Below are 27,343 nucleotides of genomic sequence, written 5' to 3'. Positions count from 1 at the left end.
ATAGAGATTTTTATATTGAACGTTCAAAGGGAAAAGGTGGGTAAGAAGTAAACGTGGCGTGGTGTGATGAGAGTGGGTGATTAAAATAAGGTCACGAGTAAAGAGGTGTGATTGAGACGAAGGTTGGTGAATCGTGTGTCTATGTGTGTTAGTGTGTTCATGCATGCCTGTGTTTGTGTGGACGTAGTAGATGACTACAAATTGATATGTGCTTTAGTATGTACGTGTTGTAATGCATACTTGCGTACCTACATTTGTACACGTATACATTGGTGTCGACACATCTGCTCGTTAGAGCAATCTACTCAAGTACTTCTGAAACCTCCCCTCTATTACATACTTTTTGGATTTCTTTAGTAAGACTTAATCAAAGAGCAGTGACTTCATCCTGGCTCAGTGTCCTCTTGTACAACATCAGGTTTGTGACTGGTGTGCTGTTGATGCAATAGACAATAGGTGCAGGAGGAGCAGGCCATTCGGCCCTTCGAGCCAGCACCGCCATTCAATGTGATCATGGCTGATCATTCTCAATCAGTACCCCGTTCCTGCCTTCTCCCCATACCCCCTGATGCTGGCTGAGTAATGAGCAGTAATTCTCTGGTGTCTTGTGCTGTGGTTTGACAAGTATTAGCCCTGCTAAACAGGTTTGTGTTATGTGTGGCAGCCACAAATTGAAATATATAATTTGTCCTGGTACTTCCCTCTCCCTACCCTGGGGAGTTAGTAAGTCCGTGCTTGCACTCTGTCAGTATCTTACGCTCATCACTTGTTACAAAGAGAAGCAGTTCTTTTTAACAACACATGACTGATCTGTGTCATTGCATTTAGTTCTGGATTAGCGAGTAGGGACAATCACTCAAGCTCTGCCAAGTTAACAGTGCACACTGCCTTTGCTGGTCAATGTAACCCTGCAGATGCTGTAATTACCAGCATTTTCCCCCCTAAAAATAAACCTTATTCAGACTATAGCAACAAAAAACCCCAATAACAGTGTAAAAACTCTTCTGACATTCTCAGTGTTAATACATTCTTTAATGTTATATTCTGTAATGTTCACAAATTATCCTTATGTCAAGCATCCTTGCTATTCATGTGCCTTCCTGGGTTCATATTAATTTCCTTGTTTGAGGGATGTTTCCACCTTGCCCCCCCCCCCCCCCCATTGCAGAAAGACCCTAGACTGGGGTTCTCCCCCACAGAGCCTTAGTGTTGACTTGCACCGCATTTGTGAATGATTTGCTGATTTTGTTGGTATTTGTGGTCCTGCCTATCCCCTAATCGCATTGTCTACTTGACCTATCATTCCTTTGTTCGTTGACCTATGATGTCTCTCGGTCCATGGACAAAACAATTTTAAAACCTCACACTTTTTTCAAAGCTGCCCGTGACTCTTGCCTCCTTCCTCTTTCCACAATGTCCTGCGCACGTCAGATATCTGATAATTCAACATTCTTCCGAATTTGGCCTCTTGCAAATTGCTAACTCCCTTACTCCTTTTTTTGGAGATGTACCCATTACTGACTAGTTCCCTTTCTAAACCTGTTTGACTATGTATCTCTCTCCATTTAATACACTCATCAAAACCAACATTTTGGCCCCTTAGTCGATCCTCTGAGAGTTATGGTAATATTAAATTATTCTTGATAATAATAATGAAATGATTTGGGAGGTTTTAATATTTTACATCTACCTTATGCTGTTACAAGCATAGAAATGTTGTGGACACAAGGAACCGTAGATGCTGGTTTACAAAGAAAAGACTCAAAGTGCTGGAGTAACTCAGTGGGACAGGCAGTATCTTTGGAGAACATGGACGGGTATTGTTTAGGGTCGGGAGCCTCCTTCAAAGTTGTTGTGATTGTTTAAGCAGCAAAAAGTCTCTATGCGGAAAAGAAGAGTTATTGTCCAATATCAATCAGAAAGAAGGTAATTGATTGACATTTAAAAAAAACTATTTAGTCCCTGCACACACGGATGCCATGCTTGAATTTGAGTTCAGGAGAAAAAGGTGCTGATGGAAATGTTGAATTGCAGATAAATAGGTGGCAACATGGTGCCCTTTGAAAATAGATTACAATATTTGCGCTTAGCCATTTCCACTCTCTCCCTCCTGCCGCTCTGCCCAGTTTCACTCCATTCAAACTGAAACAGAAAGTAGGGTTAAATATTAGTCAGTCGGATCCACTTCATTACAGAATCCAAAAACAAGTTGAGGTTTTAATTGACTCAAATGTTGACTTTATTTATTCAACGGCAGAGACCTGGGCGATCTCTGTTCATACACGCTTTATGGACTTAGTGACAGTTGATTATAGCTCTACAGATATTAATGCATGGGTGTGAGAATGTAAACTGGCGTGTTTTATATAAGAATCGATTCTCGCTATTCTTCCACCGTACTCTGTGCCACCAGACCATGTTCCAACCACACCAAGCAATTTTCTCCCATTTTCAATGGTTCAGTGGTTCAATAGATTCTATATTGTAATGTCTACCAGGCACAGTAAAATTATTTATTGCATACAACTCAACAAAACTATCCCCGTACATTGCATTTATCACTCTAGCTATCAAGATCCTGTCATTTAATGGTTTATCACATGCTGTTGGACAATTCCTGTTTGGCGATAGCTTGCTACTGCCTTCTGCGAAATACCACCCCAACAGAATCTTAATAACATAAATGGTTTGGAATTCTAAGGTGTCTTTCACCACCTCAAAATATCTCAAAATGCTTCACAATCAGTGGATGGTTTTTGAAGTGGGATCGCTGTTATTATCATAAGGTCATTAGCGATAGGAGTAGAATTAGACCATTCGGTCCATCAAGTCTACTCCGCCATTCAATCATGGCTGATCTATCTCTCCTAACCCAATTCTCCTGCCTTCCCCCCAAAACCTCTGATACAGAAAATACAGGAATTAATTTGGATACAACAAACTGCTCTCATCAGCGATGAGATATTCTGACTTTTATGATGTTAGTTGAGATATAAATAACAATAAGTAGTGGAGAATATTTTTCTGTTTTTTTTAATGCTGGTCGGCAGCTTATAAAATTAATCCATTAGGCAGACAGGGCCTTAAATGTTACAACTCATCAGAATCCACTCAGCTAGCTATCTGTGACAAAGTGCTAGAATTAAAGATAACATTATCCAGTTTACCTTCAGCACTTAGTTTTCAAATGATGGATATCGTTGTGTAACAAAATTACAAATGAGCCTGTTTATAAATGGCAAACTATCAAAAGTTCACAACCAGCAGGTCCAAGAGTGAGGCACATTGTGAAAGAACAGTGACTCATAGTCAGAAGTGAACATGACTTGTCAAAAGTAATCCCACATATTTGTTACCACAATCATTTGCATCTCCATAATTATTTTAACGCCTGTGTATTAAGACCAAATCTCAAGTGTCAAGTGTGTATTAAGACAAAATTTGACAGGTGGCCCAAAGTTTGGCGAAACCGACAGTGTTCAAGTTGGAAGCAGAGTTGAAATGGTTTAGGTAGAGAATTCTGGATCTTAAAATCTATTGACTTAGAGTCAAGCATGGTGAGGTGAAGTGAAGTGGTGATCTCCAAGCAATAAAAATGGGAAGAACTCTGGAATCTGGAGGTTTGAAGACCTGGGGGAGTTTACAGGCGTTGATTGGGTGAAGAGAAGGATTAATATTGGGATCAGGGTGTTACCAGACACAGAGAGGTTTACAGTTCTCCCATGACTGCATGGCTTCCTGCCAGTGGCTCTGGTTTCCTCCTATATCCCAACGTCATGCAGGTTAGTAGATTAATTGGCTCCCAATTAATTTATTAACCAATGCAAGTTGCCTACAGTGCGTAGGTGGGTGGTAAAATCTGGGGGGCATTGATAGGAATGCAGTAAAAATAAAATGACATTTGAACAGGTACAAGGATAGGAAAGGTTTAGAGGGATATGGGTCAAATGCGGGTTGGTGGGAGTAGTGTGGATGGGGCATCTTGGTCGGCGTGGATAAGTTGGGCTAAAGGGCCATTTTCCGTGCTGTATGACTTTGTGATTAGTGTAGGGTTAGTGTAAATGTGTGTTTAATTGTCTGCAGAGTTTTGGTAGACCTGCTTCTATGCAGCATCACTCTGTGTGAGTCTCTCTGACACGAGTTAGGTCAACAAACACACGCCTGATGGTTAAGTGTTACTCAATACAAATGAGTATACACACTGGCATTAAGGTGTAACCTGGTACAGGCTGTGGTAATACTCATCACGCTCACTTCAGTCTTGTTGATGCAGAAGGCAGTACTTACAACTGCAGCAGTGGCCCTGCAGTATTCCGATCTTGAAACCCTTGCTCTTTAGCTGGGTATTGTTTGCCTTACAACGCGCGATTTGCTCACGTCAATTCAAGTCTGACAAACGTAGAAACTAATGAACCTTGTGGTGGGACAGTGGGTGGCTGGCTCATGTGCAATGAGTGAAGCTGATGCCAAAGCCATCTATTATTTTTTATTGTTTAGGATCCTTGGTATTAGGCTGGTTTGAGAGGTTGTGGGTGCAGCATAGTATCGGAGCCTTAGTCAGGCAAGTGTGCCGGTTTCCTGAAGGGGAAAAAGTGAAATGGTTTTGGCTGGCAGGAGTATTAAAACAGATTTAAAAGTAAGGGTAAACAAAACCAGAGGCATTGTTCTTATGATCGCAATGCAGTGCATTACCTGAAAATCACCCCACAGAGGAATCTGTGCCCTTCAGAATGTGGTATAAAGTTGGCCCAGTATCATGTATGATATTGAGCTTTGAAATATTGGAGATATTATGCAGCTATTAGGAAGGGTGCTAAATGCCGAGACCAAGTTGGCAATGAATCCCGCGCTTAACCCGATGATGCCACATGGCAGGTAGTGACTGAGCCACCATGCAATCTGTGGGAAATGGCAATGGTTTGGGTGGTGGGGAAAGAGGAGTGAAAAGCTGATGAGGCTGCTCTTAGATGCAACATTCAAGTTGCAACTAAGTTCAATCAAAGTGCAGGCAAGGGTTTTGGAAGATGGGTTTGAATTTGACATTTATAGGTGCATGGATGGAGGGATTATAGATCATGTGCGAACAGAGACGATTAGTTTAACGGCACCAAGTTCAGCCTCTTTCGTAGAACGTAGAACAGTACAGCACAGGAACAATGTCCTATGATAGAGGCCGAATCAAACAAAATTGCAGTTTAAACCCATGTGTTAGATTTGAAGGGCAGGTATGGACTTTGAATGACTTCCCACTAATGCTGATGATGGTAAAAGAAGATTGTATACTTGTTAAAGTAGCAAACAGAAAGGAAGACCTGTACCCAAAGAGCGTGAAAGATGCGATGGGAATGTATCACAACATTCTACAGCCAATTAATAGCCCTTTGGAGTATAGCCCCTGCTGTAAATTTGGCCACTTTACTAAAATCATGCCCCCTGACCCATGTATGCAAAATACATGAAATAAAAACTGTATCCATTGCGCTCCTGTCAGTGGGGTTATGAGGGGAATAAAAGTCAATAACTCAATTGTGTAGGAAGGAACTACCGAAGATAGACACCAAATGCTGGAGTAACTCAGCGGGTCAGGCAGTATCTCTGGAGAGAAGGACTGGGTGTCATTTTGTGTCGACAACCTTCTTCAGACTGTTATTGGTTTCTCTCTTGCCTTCCTTATTTCTATATTAAAACAATGTTGGTGCCTTCTTAGGCACACGGTTTTGCTCTCTTCAGATACTTATTTCCACGCAGTGTCATTATATGATTCAACACAATTCAGAATGACTGTGATCTCCACAGTTAGTCAGCCCCCCGCACCGACCCCGCCCACCCGAGTTTCTTCAGAAACTACTTGGCTTGTGAAAGAGGAAGCTCAAGTTTGGTGCCTCTCGCCTCCTAGCAGGAGTCTTAGTTTTGCTCACAGATCAAAGCACGATTAATCTTTCAGCACAAGCACTTTTACTCCGGTAGATCTGCTGAACTCTGTGTTCAGTGACGGTTATTCTACGTGTGGCCCATCATCGCCAAAGCCACCGACATCCCAGCCATCCACTATCCCATCTGGACTAAAAGCTCTGTGCACATTCCAGTCTTCCCACCTCATCTCTCAGTCATGCATGAAGCTTGGCCCAATAATCTACCTCCATCCTTGCATTCCACAGTTGTTCTGGTGAACAACATTGGGTGGAATAAACATTCTGAGTGAACCAGGGTGCCTAAACATGTTAAAGGCAATAGCAATGTTACCCCTTGACTGTCTATAAGTAGGGAAACACTTTAACGATTCACCACGTATGATTTTTATCTTCCATTTTGTCTTTGTACTTTTGCTATTGCTGTTTCTTGCGTTCTCAGTCGTGTGTCAATCCCTCGGTCAATCGGAAACACAAATGAAAGTTGTCCAACAGTGCAGGAAGCCAGCAAGATTAAACACAACCTCAAATGCTTCCTCTTTGCTTTAACGCGCAGCGCAAAAATGTATGGACCTCTTTCTTTTGTCATTGCACTTTTTTCTACCCATGGCGTAGCACCACTGTTCATGGGGTGTTATCTCTTTGTCAAGGAAGGTCACTGTTTTCTTATTGGAAACACATCAAGCATTTTTGTGCAAAGTAGGTCCGCACAAATGCAATGAGTTAATATTAGTCTGTTCCTGGTGCTTTTGGTTCAGAGATTAGTTCTGTCTGGACTTGGGGGTGAATTGCTTGCATTTTCTCACAAAACATATTACATCCCCTTAAGCATCGCTATGACGGCTTCTTTTGTACACTGTGGTGATGTGTCCCCCTCAGTTATTTGGTGTGGTATGGAAAGCGGAGATATTCTGTGTTTGCCATTAGCCCTGTGTAACTGTTGGAGCTATAGCCCAATTTCACGAAGTCAGACACAAAAAGCTGGAGTAACTCAGCGGGACAGGCGGCATCTCTGGAGAGAAGGAATGGGTGACGTTTCGGGTTGAGACCCTTCTTCTCGAAATTGTTATATGTTTGATAGTTCTCCTCTGCAAAACACAGTTTCAGTCTCGATATCTTTTACCGTGTGCCATGGCTTAATCTTACAGCTCCCTCCCTTGGTCAGCGATGTTTCTGTTCATCCTTCCCTTTTATTAACTATCCAAATTTGTCTTTCCAGAACAAAACCTTAAGGGATACAAGGATCTGGTGCCTGAATACACTGGCCAGCTACCTCAGAGCCAAGAAGACATTCAAGAAGGGCAAAAACACAATGCTAACAACACAAAGAATGAGGAAGAAAACGTGGATGTGGAGATGATCGAAAGAGATACCCCACCCATCACGCCAGACAACCAAATAATGGACTTCAATAAAAGGCTTTGCCCTGATGTCGTGCAAAGCCATGTGCCAGACAAACACAGTTCTAAGTTCAATGACATTAAAGATGATGAAAGACGAGTGGACAGAAACAGTACAAACCAAAGATCCGAATGTTCTGTTATTCAGCAAACACCTCGTATTCTGTCTCCTAACTCGACTACCTCGCCTCCCAATAAATTCCCAGCACCCGTGAATGGATATCATAGCCATGCTGAGGGCTTGGTCTCCTACCCAATGTACTTACCTCCCGGCCATCTCCCACATCAGTACATGTACCCATACAGTGCTCTGCCTCCTCACTATGCAAGATTTATATTGCCTAACTATTCACCTGGATTCAACGGCCTTCACCCACTGAACAGTCCAGCCACTTTGAACAACATGAACAATCTCAGCCTGTTTGGCAGGATGCCGCCACAGATGCCAGTGTGTGGGGGGTTTGCGGCAGGAGACTGCCACTACTATCCCACGATGAATCGGCCTGTCATGGTGCCTACAGAAGGCCAAAAGTGTCACCTTTCTGAGCAGCCAAGAGGGGTTCTTATCCCTGCTCCCACAAGCGCCTTCTCGCCCATGGCTCCAGGAGCGGGCTTGAAGGAAATGCCTCTCACCCAGCCAACCCCTTCAGGTACCTCAATGAACTCTGAACTGAAAGCTACCTCATGGGCCTCAGTGAGTGAAGAGGCAATGAATTTGAGCAAACCAAAGACTTCTCCTGCAGATTTCCCGGGTTACAAGTCACTTCCCTATCCACTAAAGAAACAGAATGGGAAGATCAAGTACGAGTGCAACGTGTGTTCCAAAACATTTGGTCAACTCTCCAACCTAAAAGTACGTATTGTTTACAGTCTTTCCACATGCAAGGCTTGCATTGACTTGCACAGGCTTGCACTAGAGCTCAGATTACTCTGAGCATTAAAGCTCCTATGTGCTTCCCCACTTCTAACATGGGCAGGATATACAGAAGCCCATAACTCCTTAATAATAATAATAATAATATATGCCTTTATTCGTCCCACACCGGGGAAATTTACGAAGGATCTGCAAAGGATCTTGTTTTCTCCTTCCCTCTTCCAAGAAAGGGATTATTTGTGGAAAAAGTACACAAGTGCCCACAAAAACTCTGGGGAGTTCCAAATGATATTTAAGAGAGAGAGAGACCGCTTCCTTGTGGAGATCAGCCATGATCGCATTGAATGGCGGTGCTGGCTCGAAGGGCTGAATGGCCTACTCCTGCACCTATTGTCTATTGTCTATTGAGATGTACAATGTTTTTATGGGTCTTGAGAGCATAGATGGGGAGTTGATGATTCCCCTGTCTGGTTCAATTGAACCGAGGGTCACTTACAAAACAAGAGGGTGGCCATTCAAGTGGATATGGGGATAAATGTAGTTACCCACATTAGCACATATTTGGAACTCTAGTCACAAGGATCTCAATCACTGAGTATATTCAAGAAAGCAATTTATTAATTTGTTCTTAGATATTAGGGAGTCAAGCGAAGAGGGGTTAGTACAGAAAGCAGGGCTGAGATGAGTCATAAATCTATGAAGGATGCACCAGGCATGAGGGGCTGAATGGCCCACGTCTGCTATTTTTCTTACGGTCTCCGCAAATTTGTTGTGACCAGGATGCTGGCACATGTCATAGTATAAAAAGGAAATAATAGATAAAGCAGAAACCTGACCAGAGAAAAAAAAAAATTGGAAGTGCTTCAATTGATTCCAGTGTCCCATTATTGTGGTTGACTCCTAACTATCTCTTGAACAGGCTAAGCAAGAATCAAACCATGACAAAGGCCAATGGTACAAGTAGCCAACCCATCGCCATGTTTTAAGCTGGAGATGGGCGTTAGAGACTGGACTTGCCAAAGGTCATCCTCTCTCCACAAAATTAACTTTTAACATTAGCCGTGCTTGTACTTTATAATAACGGGGGGGGGGGGGGGGAAACACATGAAATTCAGCAAATGTTTTCTGAGGCCGTTTGCCTAGAGCAACCTTGTCCAGAAGAAACATTCTCTTCATGTCTTATCAGAGGATGATGAACCTGTGGAATTCATTGCCACAGACGGCTGTGGAGGCCGAGTCAATGGATATTTTCAAAGCGGAGATTGGTAGATTCTAGATTAGTACGAGTGTCAGGGGTTATGGGGAGAAGGTAGGAGAATGGGGTTGAGAGGGAAAGAATGATCAGCCATGATTGAATGGTGGAGTAGACTCGATGGGCCAAATGGCCTCATTCTGCTCCTAGAATTTAGGAACTTAAAGCAAAGCTGGAATAAAATGCCTGAGGCAGTGATGGCATAAAATAAATGTTATGACTTATAGGCAAAATAAGTAGCAGATACTGAGAACAAATTGACCTTTGGAGTGATCCCTGTGATGTGCAGTGACATCTTTGAGGTGGAGAATGTGCCTTCACTGGTTGAAATGGTGGCATTCTCACCTTGAAGGCAAAAAGTCGGGTTCACGTTTCATTTCAAATAATTAGTGCTAAGTGAGGGAGAGCTGCACTGTCTTTCACATGAGGGATGTATCTGAGACCCCACCTGCCATCTCTGGTGGATGTAAAGGTTCTCACACAGCTATTTCAAGGAAGAGCAAAGTGTTGTCCATGGTGTCCTGGCCAATATCCCTCAACCGGAATCACTAAATTAAAGATAAACTGGTTTAGTTTAGGTTAGCTTGGAGATACAACGCGGAAGCAGTCCCTGCGGCCCACCAAGTCCGTGCCCGACCAGCGATCCCCGCACACTAACACTATCCTGCACACACTAGGGACAACGTCCAATTTGTACCAAGCTGAATAACCTACAAACCTGTCCGTCTTTGGAATTAGTATCATGTTGCAAACTTGCTGTGCATGAATTAGCTAATGCATTCCTACTTTGCAACAGAGACTACATTTCAAGAATGATGACTTGGGTATAGACTGTTTTAGGATATCCTGAATTGTGAAAAGTGCTGTTATCATCCATCTCTCTCTTTCCTTTATGTGGCATATGCCACATACCCTTTGGTAATGAGTTGTTAGCACACAGTCTTCAGTCTATGACGTTAAGGAAATCTTAGAAGAATGAGTCACCCTCATATAAAGAAATTAATATCTGGTGTAATTATTACTGAAACAATTTTGATGGAACATGAGACTTTATCTCCAGCAGCCTGTGATGTAACTCCATGCCTTTTCTTGCAGGTGCATTTGCGGGTTCACAGTGGAGAAAGACCTTTCTGCTGCAACACTTGCAGCAAAACCTTCACACAGTTGGCCCACCTCCAAAAGCATTACCTTGTCCATACTGGAGAAAAGCCTCACCAGTGTCAGGTAAGAGTGCTCATGCAAGGCAGATTGGGAATCGGATAGAGGTCATTCAAAGAAAGACAGGCACAAAATGCTGGAATAACTCAGCGGGGCAGGCAGCATCTCTGGAGAGAAGGTATAGGTGATGTTTCGGGTCGAGACCCTTCTTCAGACTGAGAGCTGTCTTCTTAAACTGTTGCAGTTACTCCAGCATTTTGTGTCTATCTTCAGTTTAAACCGGCAACTGCAGTTCCTTCCTACTAATTAAAAGAAAGCCCGGCCTAGATTACTAAACACATTTCGTACAGTTGTGACATACATTGGTCACATACTATGGTTGCTATTTGATATGGGATGGTAGGGAGTGGAACTCGATCCATTTATTTGAATAGATTAGCTTGAAGTCCTGAAAATGAATCGGACAGAATTAGTAGCTGCCTGATGTAAATACAAGGAACAGCAGATGCTGAAATCTTGTGTAGAGCACAAAGCAGTGCAATAACTCAGTGGGTCAGGCAGCATCTCTGGAGGACATGGATAGGTGATGTTTTGGGTTGGGATCCTTCTTGGTAGCAGCCTAAGTGGCAACACATGTTGGGCCAAGGTTGGCCGCACTGCTGGTAGTACTGGGGCTGAACATGAGACTTTATAGCACAGGCCAATGTCATGGTTCATCCCCAATGGGAACCTGAAGCCTGAGGTTGGGTGCAGGGCCACAGACTCAAGCACAACAAGCTGGAGCTTACCTGAGTTCACACTAATGTCCCAGAGACCCAGAAACTTTTATAAGTTACTGCCAACTCTGCATCAGATGCAGAGAGTTCCCTGGTGCTCTGCCAGGTGATTAACATAACGTCTTTCTCGTGTGCAATACCGTATTGGTTGCTATCTCACAGTGTGGGGCCACCTTGCCTCCCAAAAGTTGGTTTGCTTGAATGAAGCTTCACACCATGGCTGGGTCTGGCAGTCCCATGGTTCCATGTCATCGGTGGGTGGTTGTGGGGAAAGGAAAAGAAAGCAAGCCATGCAGGTGGCATTCTGGCCATCACAGATAACATCCAAACCGGCAGCAGAGTAGGAAGTACCTAACATAGAAATCAGCCCCAATTTAAACTCGTGTACCCGGTGGGAGTCGATTGAAAGTCTGTTTCACTGTGTTTTGCTCCTTCTGAGTGCCCAGACTTATTTTTCCGTCTTTCCTCTGGCAGGTTTGCCACAAGCGTTTCAGCAGTACCAGCAACCTGAAGACTCACCTTCGCCTGCACTCTGGTGAGAGGCCCTATCAATGCAAGCAATGCTCAGCTAAGTTCACCCAGTTTGTCCACCTCAAGCTGCACCGGCGCTTGCACAGTAAGGACCGGCCGCACAAGTGTCACCTCTGTTCCAAGAGCTACATCCACCAGTGCAGCCTGGAGATCCACCTCAAAAGCAGCTGCTGCATGGCGTCAGAGCCCAAATGGTCCAAGGAGGAGCTCCTCAAGATCGATGATGAAATCAATAGGTTCGACATGAGCGAAAATGCAGAGCAATTGGACAACGCTGCCACGGTAACGGAGATGGAGGTGACAACCGAGCAGCTTATAGTCCATGGCCTGGATGCAGAGCGCAAAGAGGACCAATTCAGAGCAGTATGTCACAAGGACACTGGAGACAACCATCCATCCTTTGACCATGAAAGGACCAAGACCAATCCACTGCAATTTCGCCATGGTCCAGCAACTCTGCTTCCCGTCAGGGTCAAACAAGAAGCCAGTCTATAATTGTGTAACAATCATTGCCATGTGTTGGGACTAATTCAATGAACTCATCTCCAAAAACGGTACATATTGACAGAAAGATGTTGGACAAACTGGAAGGGGGATGCATAACATTGACACATTGATCCTAGAAAAAAAAGTGTTTCAAGACTTTTTCTTGAGTGCTTTGTTTATTCTTCTTGAAGGAGTAGTCTCTTTCATGCGATCTGACAAATTGTTAATTGATGCTTGCATTTCCTATGAGTTTCTATGCGTTCAGTCAGACCAAAAAGGAAGTCTCCTAACACATGGCCATTGCTGGGTACGGGTGATGTACAGACCCAATCTTTGCTGTGATAACCAGTCGTGCTTTCAGTGCTTTCTCAGGGTGTGTCAAATGTATTTATGCGACAGAAAATTGTTTATATTTTTTATCAGTTAAGAGACAATCAGATATGAATTTATTCTTCTACGCCTATATCTTATTTATTAAGAAACAGAACATTCTCTTTTAAAAAAAAATAAAGTTCACAATTGCAAAAAAAATATGGGGATTCACTGATGTCTATAGTACGTTCAATGAGAAAATAATGTAACTATTGAAAAGTCTTCTTGAAAATGGACATGGTGATGATAAGTCGATCGTAACCCTTGGCAGCCATGTTGGTGTCTTTGAATTTATTGCGTGCTGCTCGTTGCCTTGTTGCTTGCCCAAGATTTTGTGACGGCAATCAGGTGTGACACAGTATTAGAGAGCTAGGCCTGCAGGGGCTGAGAAGATCAAATCTTGTATAAAGACAGGCGAATGAATCCAACCAGCTAATTGCACTCGTACAATCACAAAAGTCAAACTCCTGAGGTGTGGCCGGAAAGGTGTCCTCTGCCGAATATTGGGAATTAGGAATGTGAAGGATGGCGCCTCCTATAACAGGGAGCTTAATGTTTACGATATTAGTTCAGAATGTGGTGGGGTGGAATGGAATGGAGTTGAGGAGAGCTTTTTTAAGGGAGAGGTAAGGCAACAAGCCTTCAGCGGCCTGTCCTGCTGAAATGCCTCTATTTTTCTTTTTGTATTTTCCTTTTTGGATACTCCTCATCAATCTTCCACTATTTTGACTGCATGTGATTAGCAGTTCGGGGATTATGAGTAAAGTAAACACAATCCTCCCTCATTTTTAAAGCTTTATGGTGGTAATCCTAGTGATGGTCCACAACCCTGCTCCTCCGTGATATTAATACTCCTCCAGTCGGCTGGAGTTAGAACATAGAGCATAGAACAGTACAGCACCAGAAGATGTCCTTTGGCCCACAATGGCCGTGCTAAACATGATGCCAAGTTAAACATATCTCATCTGCCTGTTCGTGATTCATATACCTCCTGTATATTTCCTGCATATCCATGTGGCTACCTAAAAGCCTTTTAAACACCACTATTGTATCCACTTCCTCCGTCACCCCTGGCTGGGAAGTTTCCTCATGTATCTTCCATTCATAGCAACTAAATAATACCAATCTTGCCTCTTTAATATCTAATACCGATGCTAAAATTGGTTAGTGAAGGATTGCAAACATGCATTTTTACGGTGGATGTACTGGAAAAAGCATTGGCAGTCAAGTCAAGTCAAGTCAAGTCAATTTTATTTGTATAGCACATTTAAAAACAACCCACATTGACCAAAGTGCTGTACATCTGATTAGGTACTAAGGAAAAAGAAACATACAGTAGCACACAAACATAACAGCACATACAAAACAGTTCACAGCGCCTCCTCAATGAGCCTCAAACGCAAGGGAGTAGAAATAGGTTTCGAGCTTGGACTTAAAGGAGTCGATGGAGGGGGGGGGGGGGGGGGGGGGGGGGGGGGGGGGGGGGGGGGGGGGGGGGGGGGGGGAGAAGAAATGTCATTGCCAGTCTCCAATGCCAGTTACTATCTAACTGTGGGCAGGGCAGAGGAGGTATCTTGCTTCTAATGGCCAGGGCATAACTTGCTGTTGCCATCCAGGAGCTGAGTAAAGACCTCCACAAATCTGAAGGACCTTGTAGCTGATTGAATGATGTCACATTGAAGTTGATAGGAAGCGAAACAATAAATCTATGGAGTGTGCGTGCAGTTGTGTCTCTTGGTGCTTGCCAAACTGGGTGGTGTGTGGTGGAGGAGGGTGGTTGCATGTGTGCAGAAGGATCATTTAGATGTCATAAGAATACCAAAAAAAACCTCTTGAGGGTTAGACTTGGCAAGGATGTGATTTAAGCAAGTCTTAGAGTGTTTTTTTTAGGAGTATGTACAGGTGTGAGATGTCAGTTGTGAGTAGATAACTAGCAAAAGGCTGCTCAGGGCAAAATTCTGAAAGTTTAAAAAAAACAAAAAGCAGACAAGAAGGCTTAGTATTAGTGAAAGAAAAATGCATTGAAGTGTAGAAATGTTCTAACAACATGAGACAGTCACACACTGGGACAGAAAGGCTGAAGAAATTCAATTTCTCACTTTAATCTGTCGCTTTGCAAACATAACTCTCTTTTGTCGTCTACACTAGATTTGGATTTGAATATCTTGTGTGTTGTTTAAAAAGCCCAGTTAATTAAGCCAGTGGAAACTACCAGCATTGCCAATGTGCACCAAGATTGGTCTAATCAAACTGAATAGCCATTTACGGCTAAATTTGCCTTTGGTATCAAAAGGCAAAGAGAAATATGCATTCCTTGAAAACATTCTAAGATGTCTGTTGCTTGCGTGGTTTTGATGGCTATTACATTTTTTTCTCCCAATTGTCCTCATTTCAGAGGTATCCATGGGTATTTCCCAAAGCTTCATTGAATCCCTTGGCTTTAATGAAAAACCCACGGTTTCATTGTTTCTATGCTAAAATGAAAGCCCTGCCTACATGTAATGCAAAATGCTGGTAGTTCCTTTCAACTGGGCTCCCTTGAATAACTCTTATGTTGTATTTCTTCATTCGAGGTGCATTGAGGTCATTTAAATATTCGCTGTTATTACTCAACTTTTGGCCTGCATTCCAACAGACTGAAAAATGTAGCACATCACAAGTTTATGCTGAGCTGAACACGTAGGCACATTGATTCATCGGACCCATGTCAGAGTTCTAAATCGGACATATCAGCACTTAAAACCAGGGTCAAATCTTGAATGTTCTCAGTCTTCGGGCTTTGGAAGAAAATGTACACGTTCACAGGGTGGAATCATTTGTACCAAAGGGAGAAGCTGAAAAATGGTTACGTGTGAAGTGAGGTTCATTTGCTTTGTGTTTTGATACATCCAAATACATATACGTGCACAAGAAGGTTCACCCTCACATTCACTTCTCAATCACAGAGGTTATGCATGGTCCAGCTTACTCTTGCACTGAAAGCAGTTTTTATTATGAAAGCTTTCATTGCTAAATTCAGTCACAGTTCAAAAAGTGTGAATTCCTGATCCTTTAAATGCACGATCGGAGTCATTCGATTAGAACGCGTGACAAAAAATAATCATGGTGGCCAGAGAAGCAGGTGGCAGGACCATGTGCAGACGACAAAGCTTACGTCTGTGTGGGACGTATATCTGCAGACAGCAGGAGTAAAATGCTGGAGTAATTCAGCGGGACAGGCAGCATCTCTGGATAGATGGAATGGGTGACGTTTCGGGTTGAGACCGAGAGTCACTGGGGTATTGAAGTGTAAGGTCTGAAAACAAGAGATCAAAGAGGATGAGGTTCAAGGCAAATGTAGAATAGATCGTTGTTAGCTTGGGGAAGTTGAGGGGGAGGGGAAGCAGAGGATCTGGGTCACAATCAATGGTGTACCCCACAATTACATCAAATTTCATCCCTGAAGGCCTCATAATTGGAAGGATGGCCAATCCGATGTCTCTTTTACAAATTGGAAAAGACTGGAAATTAAATTTCAGTGATGCTGGGTAGGGTAAACAATTAAAAACTGGAACGGCAAGCTGACAATTTGCAAGCTGCTCGTGGCCTTCGAAACTTCTTATGCTTTTGAAGTTCCCGCCCCCAAAACATTTTTGCACTTGTCAGGAAACAACAGGCGAGGCACGATCATAAACATGAGTAGCATTTTCACTCTACCAGCACAGAAGATCAAAGTTTATTTCCCCATCGAAAGAATGTTGACACCGTGGTGACATATAAGAACACTTACCCACCAATGTTGGACATGCACTAAAAAATGAACCTGTGTCTATTGAAAATGGGGCAGTTTGCACTGAGTCTCAGCACCTCTGGCCCTTCCCCTCATTGAAAACCAAATGTTGTTGGATAAGTTTCTGGGGTTGATTTCTACCAATCTCTTTGGTTGAAATCAGGCTAAACTCAGCTATATATTTTTTCAGTTACGCATGTCCTAATTTTTTTAACTTAACCAGCAATTCAGAAATGCTAAGTTGAGACTGGTCTACAAATGTGCACCAAAGTTACTGAATACTTGCTTTTGTTTTTCTGGATAATTTTGTACATTTTGTGTATCAGCAGAGAATTTTTTTTGTACAAAGAGACTTTTTACAAACTGTATGTTTACATGTGGTTTATACTTTTATTTATGTTTAATTTCTCTTGTGATTCATATGTAGTTGTGACTTAAATTAAACTTGTTCTTTTCTATACCTCTATGAAGTGAAGTTATATTGCTTCTATCCCTGCCGGTATTTCCTCCATCTCTGAAAAGCATCGGTTCCAGTTGGAGAATTGATTTCATGTACATGTCCAGCAGGTTTTCAGGGTTGCTTGGTGAATGTCAGACAAGGCGCCAGGTAGAACTATGCAACTTTACTTTAAACAAAGGTTGACATTTCCAGTTGTGCAACACTCCTTCAGGGATGCATTCGAAACGTCAGACAACATCAATGACTTAAATCTCTTGAAAGGGAATTCAACCTGTGATTTTCCAAATCAGAGGCTGAAGCACTCTCAAGAAGAGATTTGAAAATTTAAGCTCACAAGATATGAAGACATACAGCATGGAAACAGGCCATTCAGCCCAACTTGCCCACGCCGACCAAGATACCCCATCTACATGATTCCCACCTGGCAGCGGTTGGCCCATACCTTTCTAAACCTTTCCTATCCATGTGCCTGTCCAAATGCCTTTTAAGAAGTGTAAGAAAATAACTGCAGATGCTGGTACAAATCGAAGGTATTTATTCACCTTTTCCGGTCTCGACCCGAAACGTCCCCCAGTCCTTCTCTCCTGAGATGCTGCCTGACCGGCTGAGTTACTCCAGCATTTTGTGAATAAATACCTTAAGATTAAAAGATACACCTTAAATCAATACAGCCTGTGAGTACAGAGAATTGTGGTAGACTGTAAAGGTAGAGTTAGACTAGAGGGACAATACCTCAGGAGGATTACATTGAGGAGTATTTAACTTTGGGCTCCACACTATAGAAGCAATACACCTCGGAATCACCAGGTTCACCAGAATCGGCAGTCACCACACCAGAAAAAGGTGGGAATGGTTGCAGCAGAAAGGCCCACTGAGTCCATGCTGACCATTGGTCACCTGCTAACATAGTTCCATGTTATCCCATGTTCTCATCCACTCCCTACACGCTTGGGTGATTTACAAAGGCCAATTAACCACAAACCCGCACATCTTTGGCATGTGGGAGGAAACTGGAGCACTCTGAGGAAACCCAGGAAGAATGTGACCCAGGTCACAGGGAGAATGTGCAAACTCCACATGGACATCACCGGGAATCCGGGGCTCTGCCGCTGTGAGGTAGCAGTTCTACCTGTGGAAAACTTGCACCACCATGCCATCTACTGTAATTTTAATCCGGTTGTCCCGGTTGGAATACACTTTCCCGTGAATTTTCATTTCCTCGTTGGGTCTATTGTTTTTCTGCCAAACAAAGCAAATGCGTGTTAGTGATCGTGCGGACGAGGTGCTGGGTGAGACTGGAAGGAGGGAACCTCTCATTCATGAGGTTCCAGCCCTAGAATCTATGGGCAGGCTGCTTGATATTCTGGTATCTTGCTTATTCTTGACTCCTGATGTTCGGTTCAGTTAACCCCCCCCCCCTCTTACACTTCAACCCTCTTCTCATGCCAACCCACACCTCTAATCTGCCCTGTTTCGTGCACTGACAATCTTCACTGAATGATGAGCTCTTCTAGATGTGCCAAAGATCCACATCTGGATATGATGAAGTGGGAAGCCAGATGATGCCTGGCCATGAAACAGACCAGTCCTCTCAATATTTCCATCAAAAGTGAGAATGATCCCTTAGCAACACTCTAACCCAACTCCATCTGCCTCCGCCAGCCCCCTTCATTGTTATACAATGAAACAACAACTTCAAAATTAACTCCAATCTCTTATCACTGGGTGAGGGGTTGAGATTTTGGACAGATGGATATAAGATAAAACTGAAGAGGTTCGGAGCAAATGCCAAAAGAAGTTTTCCTTAATGCTAATCAAGCTGAGGAATAAAGGAGAAAATCAATCATAACAAACATCCTTTATTCATAGAGACGGAGAACCTTACAATGGGAAGCATGAAATGTAGGAGGAATTTCACAAATATTTTGTGTTTGTCTTCCCAGAGAACACATAAAATTCCAAGAAACACCGAAGAACCAAGGGTCCAGTGTAAACAAGGGAGGGAAGAAAATTAGTGCCAATAAAAAAATTGTTAGATAATTTGAAAATGAATAAAGCCTAATAACCAGATGATCTGCTTCCCAGAATTTATAAAGAGACGAGACCAAGTGGGGCCCTAACCTCTCCTGCATTGGTGCAGCACCCTCTCCTCCCCCTCCCCTCTCCATCCTCCCCTACCCCCTCCATCCTCCCCCCCCCTGCTCCACCCACTCCCTCCTCCCCCTCCCCCTCCCTCCTACCCCTCCCCTCTCCTCCCCTCCCCCCCCACTCCATCGCCCTCAACACCCTCCCCTCCACCGCCCTCCTCCCCCTCCCCTCCCCACTCCATCCCCCTCAACCCCCCTTATCCTCCCTTCTCCCCCCTCCCTCCCTCCCTCCCTCCCTCCCTCCCTCCCTCCCTCCCTCCCTCCCTCCCTAGGAGATAGATTTAGACTTTAAAATGTGAATAACTAAAAATATAACACCAATTCCAATGAAACTTCTTCCATTAGCACCAAAGGGACGACGGTGAGTAAGGGGGGGGGGGGGGGGGCTAAAATTGTCGCGCTATCGTGTACCGTTTTGGTTGCGGTTCAGGAACAAACAAAGTTAGGGCGGCACGGTGGCGCAGCGGTAGAGTTGCTGCTTTACAGCGAATGCAGTGCCGGAGACTCAGGTTCGATCCTGACTACGGGTGCTGCACTGTAAGGAGTTTGTACGTTCTCCCCGTGACCTGCGTGGGTTTTCTCAGAATCTTCGGTTTCCTCCCACACTCCAAAGACGTACAGGTTTGTAGGTTAATTGGCTGGGTAAAATGTAAAAATTGTCCCTAGTGGGTGTAGGATAGTGTTAATGTACGGGGATCGCTGGGCGGCACGGACTTGGTGGGCCGAAAAGGCCTGTTTCCGGCTGTATATATATGATATGATATGATAAACAAACGAGAGATTCAGTATATAGATAGCTTTAAGGATGTCAATGCTGTTGCTATTATTTCCAAAATTCATTAGGTTTTGGCTTTGTTTAGTTTAGTTTAGAAAGAGTGGAAGCAGACCCTTTGGCCCACCAAGTCCGAGCCGGTCAAGGAACACCCACACACAAGTTCTATCCTACACACTAGGGATAATTTACAGAGGCCAATTAACCTACAAACCTGCACGTCTTCGGAGTGCGGGAGGAAACCAGAGCACCAGGAGAAACCCCTCATGAAGTCACAGGTAGAACTAACAAACATCATGTAGACGGCATCCGTAGTCAAGATCAAAACTGTCTCTGGAGCTGTATGGCAGCAACTCTCCTGCTGTGCCACTGTGCCCAATGATCCCTATTGATTTCCGGTAGCAAATGTGATTTAATAAAGGAGGGAGAAAATAAAATATTTGGGGAAATATTGGAATCTCTCGATGTAGTAGCAAGACACTTAAAGTCATAGGATTGTGGAGCACAGAAATGGGCCCTTCAGCCCAACCTGACTGTGCCACCTTAAAAAGTAATAATACATGATTGAGCAAAGTCAACACAGAGAATGAAAGGGAACTTATCAGTTGTAGATCTCTGAGGATGCATGCGACAGAGTTAGTGAGGGAGAACTTGTGAATGTGCTATCTTTGGATTCTCAGAAGGCTTTCGATAAAGGCCCCACACATGGACCTTGGTGAACAAGGTTATGCGTGTTGTTTTGCAACAGAAGCTGACATTGTGCTTTAGCAACGTTGGGACAGGAAGATGTAGCGGATTTCGATGATGGGTTTGCCTACAATTAATTCCAGGAATGGAAACCCATTTACACTGAATCAAATCGACCAAGATCTCGCCTTGCCCACGAGAGCAAATTTGCACAACTTTCATCGGTCTCTTTCGTTATTGTCGTTGATTTGTGCCGAGATAAAAAAAGGTCAAGTTCAGGCAATAATGATTCAGTTATTCAAAGCTTCAGTACTAGAAAATCTGATCGACTTCTGACAGGACTAGCAGTCAATCCAGTTATCGCTACTCTGCAATTCTATTAAATGTGTCTCAATCTACCTGCAGACATTGAAGTGCTTCCCTTTCTAATCCAAACCCACAGCCTTGTAGCAATCAGCATGGAAGCCACCGTGGACAATCAACATTTCTGACGAACGTAGCCAGCCAGTCAACCACAGGACATGAAGTGAATCTTCTAACCGCCAGTTTCTCCAGGCCACCCAGCCCTCAACACATTTCCTTTTTATGTTACTGAGCCACTGCCGCAGGCAATATGCTAAAGCTGTTTGAAGTCAAGTTTTATTTTGACATCTACAAAGCTGACAGCTAATGAAAGTTTAGCGTGCAGCAGGAAGTGTTTGGTATCTGTACAAGCTGTGGCAGTTGAAAACACCATTGTAGAAAGAGTTGAGTGCTTTATACTGTATCGTATTTTCACCAGGGTACTTGCGTCCCAAATCCATACCAGTTTATATTACCCCATTATGATACAGAAAAAAAAGGCTATTCTGCCCATCAAGCCCATGCTAGCCTCCCAGGAGAGCATTTCCATTGGTCCCCATTTCCCTTCTTCTTACTTCCCTGTACCGCTGCAACTTATTCTCCCTCACACATGCCCAGCAACTCTCCTTTGATTCTTTCTGCCATTAACATACATTGAGGGGTAATATACAGCCCGCAGTTAACCTACGAGCACTACTTTTGGGATATGGATGGAAAGTCACTTGATCAAACTCAGTTCAGTTTAGTTTAGTTTATTGTCACATGGTCTGAAGGGCAGTGAAAAGCTTTTGTCGCGTGCTCCATACAAACAACACCCGAGGTCAGAGGTCAGAGGTCAACCCTGGATCCCTGGAGCTGAATCAGAAACATTTACTGCTATGCCCCCGTGCCACCCTTATGCATGAAGCCTTTAGTAGACGTTGGTGACTCTTGGTTCATTCCGGATGGTATTTGCTGATAATGTGACCCTGTGGCCTACTTTATTGCCATCTTTCCAATTGAGCAGAATTTTAGGCTAACATTCCTTCATGATACTAATGTACTGTAACACTGTTGGAGCAGCTTGGCAGTGAATAAGACATTCAACCAAGATCCTGCACTGCATTTACAAGTAAATGCAAAAAGAACTGGGGTGGGCGGGTGTGAGGTGGGTTGAGGGGACTTATTCACAGTAACCTGGCTAACAATTACTCTCACATCATCTCTAAGAATAGAATATCTAACAGTTATCACAATAATGTTTCTGGCGGCTTTTAAATCACAAATTTGGATTTTGTTTTTTTACCTTATGATGAAGGTATTAATTCCAAAGTACTTTGGCACTTTAATAGTTTTTAAGATACTTCACACTGATGTGGTGGGTGCTAAGTAAAAGAAAGTCATTCTCTTTCTCTCCCACAACATCTTATTGCCCAAGGGACTTATGACCCTACGACTTTGACTTTTAATTTTTTTCAAATATTTATCTGAAAAAGCTCACATGGTTGGATATTCAGTCTGAAGAATGCTCAGAACATTCTCGACACAAAACGTCACCCATTCCTTCTCTCCTGAGATGCTGCCTGACCTGCTGAGTTACTCCAGCATTTTGTGAAATAAATACCTTCGATTTGCACCAGCGTCTGCAGTTATTTTCCTACACGTGGTTGGATATAGATAAGTTACAGATATTGGTACAGATATAGTTACAGAGAGAGTTTAATCTAGGCAAGCGTGGGGTGTCGCACTTAGGGATTCGAATGTAAGGGGAGAGAGAGTCTACAGTTGATGGCAGGAACCTTAATAGCAAGAAATGTACAGGGGGATCTTGGGTCCAAATCCATAGCTCCCCGAAAGTAGTAAGACAAACAGATGGAGCGGTGAAGAAGACATATGGTATACTTGTCATCATCAGCAGGGCATTGAGTATGACATCCAGGAAGCCATGTTGCTGCTTTATAGAACTTTGTTTAATTTGCATTTGCAGCATTGCGTGCAGTTCTGGTCACCCCATTTCATGAAAATGTAGAATCTTTGGAGAGGGCGCAAAAGAGGTTTGCCGGGAAGTTGCGGGGATTAGAGGGTATTAGCAATAAGGAGGGGTTGAACAATCTTGGATTGTTTTTCTCTGGTGTGTCAGAGCCTGAGGGGAGGCCTGATAGAAGTTGATAAAATGATGGGAGGTATTGATAGTGCAGAGAGTCAGAACCTTTTCCTTGCGGTGGAAATGTCAAATACCACAGGGCATAGCATTAGGGTCAGTTGGAAAAAGTTTAAAGGAGACATGTGGGGCAAGTTTTTTACCTCGAGATGGTAGGCGCCTGGAATGCACTGGCTGGAGAGGGAGCAGAAGCAAATACGATAGTGGTGTTTAAGAGACTTTTAGATGGGTTCACGAATATGCAGGAAATGGAGGGAAATGGATCATATGCAGGCAGAATGGATTCGTTTAATTTGGCATCATGTTCGACACAGATCTCCTGGACTTAAGGGCCTGTTTTGTGTTGAACCATATATGTTCTCTTGAAAAATATACCATTTATCATATTTACTTTAGGAAAACACCATTTAATTTTGAACTCTTTCATTATCTGAACCATCACTACGATGATGGTTCATTTAATGAATCATCCTACCAACAACTAGAGAGCAGTCCTGAGCTACTATTTACCTCATTGGAGACCCTCGGACTATCTTTGATTGGACTTTACTGGACTTTATCTTGCACTAAACGTTATTCACGTTATTCCCGCTATCACTGTGGATGGCTCGATTGCAATCATGTATTGTCTTTAAGCTGACTGGTTAGCACACAACAAAAGCTTTTCACTGTAACTCGGTACACGTGGCAATAAACTAAACTAAACTAAACTAAACTAAACTAGCTCTTCTTATAACCCGTCTGGATCAGTCTGAAGAAGGGTCTAGACCCGAAACGTCATCCGTTCCCTCTCTCCTAGGCGGTACGGTGGCGCAGCGGTAGAGTTGCTGCCTTACAGCGAATGCAGCTCCGGAGACTCAGGTTCGATCCTGACTACGGGCGCCGTCTGTACGGAGTTTGTACGTTCTCCCCGTGACCTGTGTGGGTTTTCTCCGAGATCTTCGGTTTCCTCCCACACTCCAAAGACGTACAGGTATGTAGGTTAATTGGCTGGGCAAATGTAAAAATTGTCCCTAGTGGGTGTAGGATAGTGTTAGTGTGCGGGGATCGCTGGGCGGCGCGGACCCGGTGGGCCAAAGGGCCTGTTTCTGCGCTGTATCTCTCTAAATCTAAAATCTAGATGCTGCTTGACCTGCTGAGTTACTCCAGCATTTTGTGATATCTTCTTATAACCTACTCACCTTTGGTGTGGTTTAGCCCAACTTTCTCAGGTTTTTGTGTGAAAGACATTCATTTTTGTTGTTGAATTTGTTTTAATTTGTCACGAAACATTGATATCACCAGCATTTATTCCCCACTTGACACACCCTTGAATTGCTGCAGCCAACATTGTGAAAGCACTTCCACGGTATTGAGCTATGAATTCTAGTACTTTGACTCTGTCCCAAAAGTGAATGACGATATGTGTTCAATAGCAAACAGGAAAGTGCTTCTTTTATTTTGTTTCCTCCATTGTGCACTAATATCTTGAAGGCCAACACAAAAGTTCCCTCCTCCTTTAATGGAGACCAGCAGCTGATTGATCTTTCCAAATAAAACTTCAATATACTTATGTAGTGGTATTTATTAAAATAAGGAGGGAAGGACTCGACTTAAAATATTTTGGCAAAACCAGTTAGCTGTCCAGGCTATGCTACAGTGTGGGGTGGATTAGTGGTGCAGTGGTAGAGTTGCTGCCTTACAGCGCCAGAGACCTGAGTTCGATCCTGACTGTGGGTGCTGTGCGGAGTTTGTACGTTCTCCCTGAGATCCAATGGGTTTTCTCTGGGTGCTCCGGTTTCCTCACACATTCCAAAATCGTGCAGGTTTGTAGGTCTAGTGGCTTCTGTATGCTGCCCCTATTGATCGGCCTGGACACAGTGGGGCAAAAGGTCTGTTTCCACGCTGTATCACTTCACTAAACTAAACTAAACTAAACTAAACTAAACTAAACTAAACTAAACTAAACTAAACTAAACTAAACTAAACTAAACTAAACTAAACTAAACTAAACTAAACTAAACTAAACTAAACTAAATTAAACTAAACTAAACTAAACTAAACTAAACTAAACTAAACTAAACTAAACTAAACTAAACTAAACTAAACTAAACTAAACTAAACTAAACTAAACTAAACTAAACTAAACTAAACTAAACTAAACTAAACTAAACTAAACTGAACTTATCTTTACAGCTCCAAGACTGCAATATCTGTCTTAGGTGTTATACCAATCCAACAACAGACGGGCACCCACATGGCAAATTGGTGCCATGACTTGACAAAGCAGGTGGAGGGCAATGATCATGATCCAAGCTTGCATCCAGCTGGGAATGAAGAGGCATTCACAGTCTCACTGTACAACTATTTCTCAGAAGCAGCACAATTTTTTTGAGGAACCTGTCGCTAACTGTGAGCACCATGAAGTCGATGGGGGTCAAAAAAGCAAGTTAGTGTCTTCTGCACCAGTGCCTTTAAGGGTGTGAAAGTTAAATCCTATTTTTTTCAGCTGCTGATAGCATCTCAGCTGTGGGTGCTATAAAGCATATGTGACAATGCTTGCACTCTTTTTAGGTTGTGTGTCAGGGTTTCTGATGAGTAGTCGCCAGTTGTGTAGCAACTGAAGATGATATGCTTGAAAGCGGTTACATTCTTCATGTTTCGGAACCCGCATTGCTGTGACTTTAGCTTTAGCTTGGCAGTTGGTGGGTGCTGAGGGCGAGGTAGTCACAGAAGTTAGGATCTTTTCAATACCTCACGATATAGGTCTAAGAGCAACAAAGGAAGTGTTTCTTTCATTCTATTTTCTTAATTGTGCCCTAACATTTTGCAGCTCAACGCAAAAGCTCCCTCCCCCTTTAATGGAGACCAGCAACCGATTGAACTTTCCAAATAAAACCTCAATATATTTATCATGTGGTATTTATTGAAATAAAGAGGGGGGAAATCGACTTTGACAAAGCCAGTTAGCTGTTCTGGTTCAAGCTGTGCTTTTATAGGTAACGAGTGCTTTACTCTACACTTTACAGATCACAGCTGCAATATCAGACTGTTAGAGTGACCACTCCAACAATGGTGGCAATACCTCCAGATGGCAATATAGCACGTTGCACTATTAAATTCAGGTAACTTGTAATCAGTAGGAAGGAACTGCAGATGCTAGTTTACACCGAAGAAAGGCACGAAATGCTGGAGTAACTCAGCGGGTCAGACACAAACTCTGGAGCGGAGCAATGGGTGACGTTCTGGGTCGAGACCCTTCGCCAGACTTCCTCGGAATTCCTTCTCTCCAAAGACGCTGCCTGTCCTGCTGAGTTACTCCAGCGTTTTGTGTCTAACTTGTAATCAGGCTCATTTGTCGTGCATACTCAGATTGATTTGCTGTTATTTTATTCATCCGCAGGGTGTGGGCACTAACAGCAAAGTCAATAATCGCTACCCATTTCTGCTGTGATATTGCAGGGACTACTTTGTTGCATCACAAGGACTACTTTGTTTGCCTGTGTAGTAACATGTATATAAGAGAATGAGGTGATTAGGTGGTCACTCTGGTTCCAGGTGGCCGTGGAATAAACAGCCTGGATTGAAGCTCCAGCATTCTAACCTTTTAAACACGTGTACTTGTGGTCCGTCCAGAGTCATAACAAAGGTACAACAGGTACCGGACCACGAAGTACAACAATTTCCAACTGCCTTTGAATGGAGGAGACCATTAAGTGCCAGCGACTTTGGTGACACTGAGGACTTGTACTGGCCATTCCAACAATGGATGTCAGACTTCCTCCCCTGAAGGACAATTCCTTTCATGGTCTGAGGAAGGGTTATGGCCCGAAACGTCACTGATCCTTTTTCTAAAGAGATGCTGCCTGACCAGCTGCATTACTCCAGCACTTTGCGTCCATCTTCGGTATAAACCAGCATCTGCAGTTCCTTCCTACACAATTTATTTCCTGTTCCTTTCTTTCTGGTTAACAGCGACTACAGTAAAATGACTGGGCATCAGGCACCTGGACTGCCCCAACAGTCTGGAAAATTGCTTTCTGATTGTTCGTCCATTGCTTCTTAATCTCCAGAGAGGAAACGTGAAGCAAGGTGAGAATCAGAAAGCGAACAGCAGCTAAGGTGAGAAGCAACAGGCTATTAATAACCACAAAGCGAGCAGTGCATTTGGCAGTGAGATGATAAGTCAAAAGAACAAACAAGCAGTTGAATTTGTTACAAAGGAAATTAACTCATCCCTTCCGAAACTAGAACTGATCATCTGAAGGAGTTGGCTGATGATAGAGCAG

At 43.3% G+C, this 27,343-nt stretch overlaps 1 protein-coding gene across 2 annotated transcripts in view; it reads left to right on the top strand.

The window, feature by feature from the left end:
* Positions 1-12,395, top strand: part of LOC144606737 (PR domain zinc finger protein 1-like) — a 42,522-nt gene extending 30,127 nt beyond the window's left edge. For both annotated transcript variants that reach the window (XM_078423072.1, XM_078423073.1), the window contains 3 exons: positions 7,129-8,162; positions 10,531-10,659; positions 11,844-12,395. In XM_078423072.1, the coding sequence (XP_078279198.1) occupies positions 7,129-8,162; positions 10,531-10,659; positions 11,844-12,395 (1,715 nt within the window). The remainder of the gene's footprint in view (positions 1-7,128; positions 8,163-10,530; positions 10,660-11,843) is intronic.
* Positions 12,396-27,343: the final 14,948 nt, after the last annotated feature.

This window comes from Rhinoraja longicauda, chromosome 27, assembly GCF_053455715.1.
Source record: "Rhinoraja longicauda isolate Sanriku21f chromosome 27, sRhiLon1.1, whole genome shotgun sequence".
Taxonomy (NCBI): domain Eukaryota; kingdom Metazoa; phylum Chordata; class Chondrichthyes; order Rajiformes; family Arhynchobatidae; genus Rhinoraja; species Rhinoraja longicauda.
This window is presented reverse-complemented; position numbering and strand designations above follow the sequence as displayed.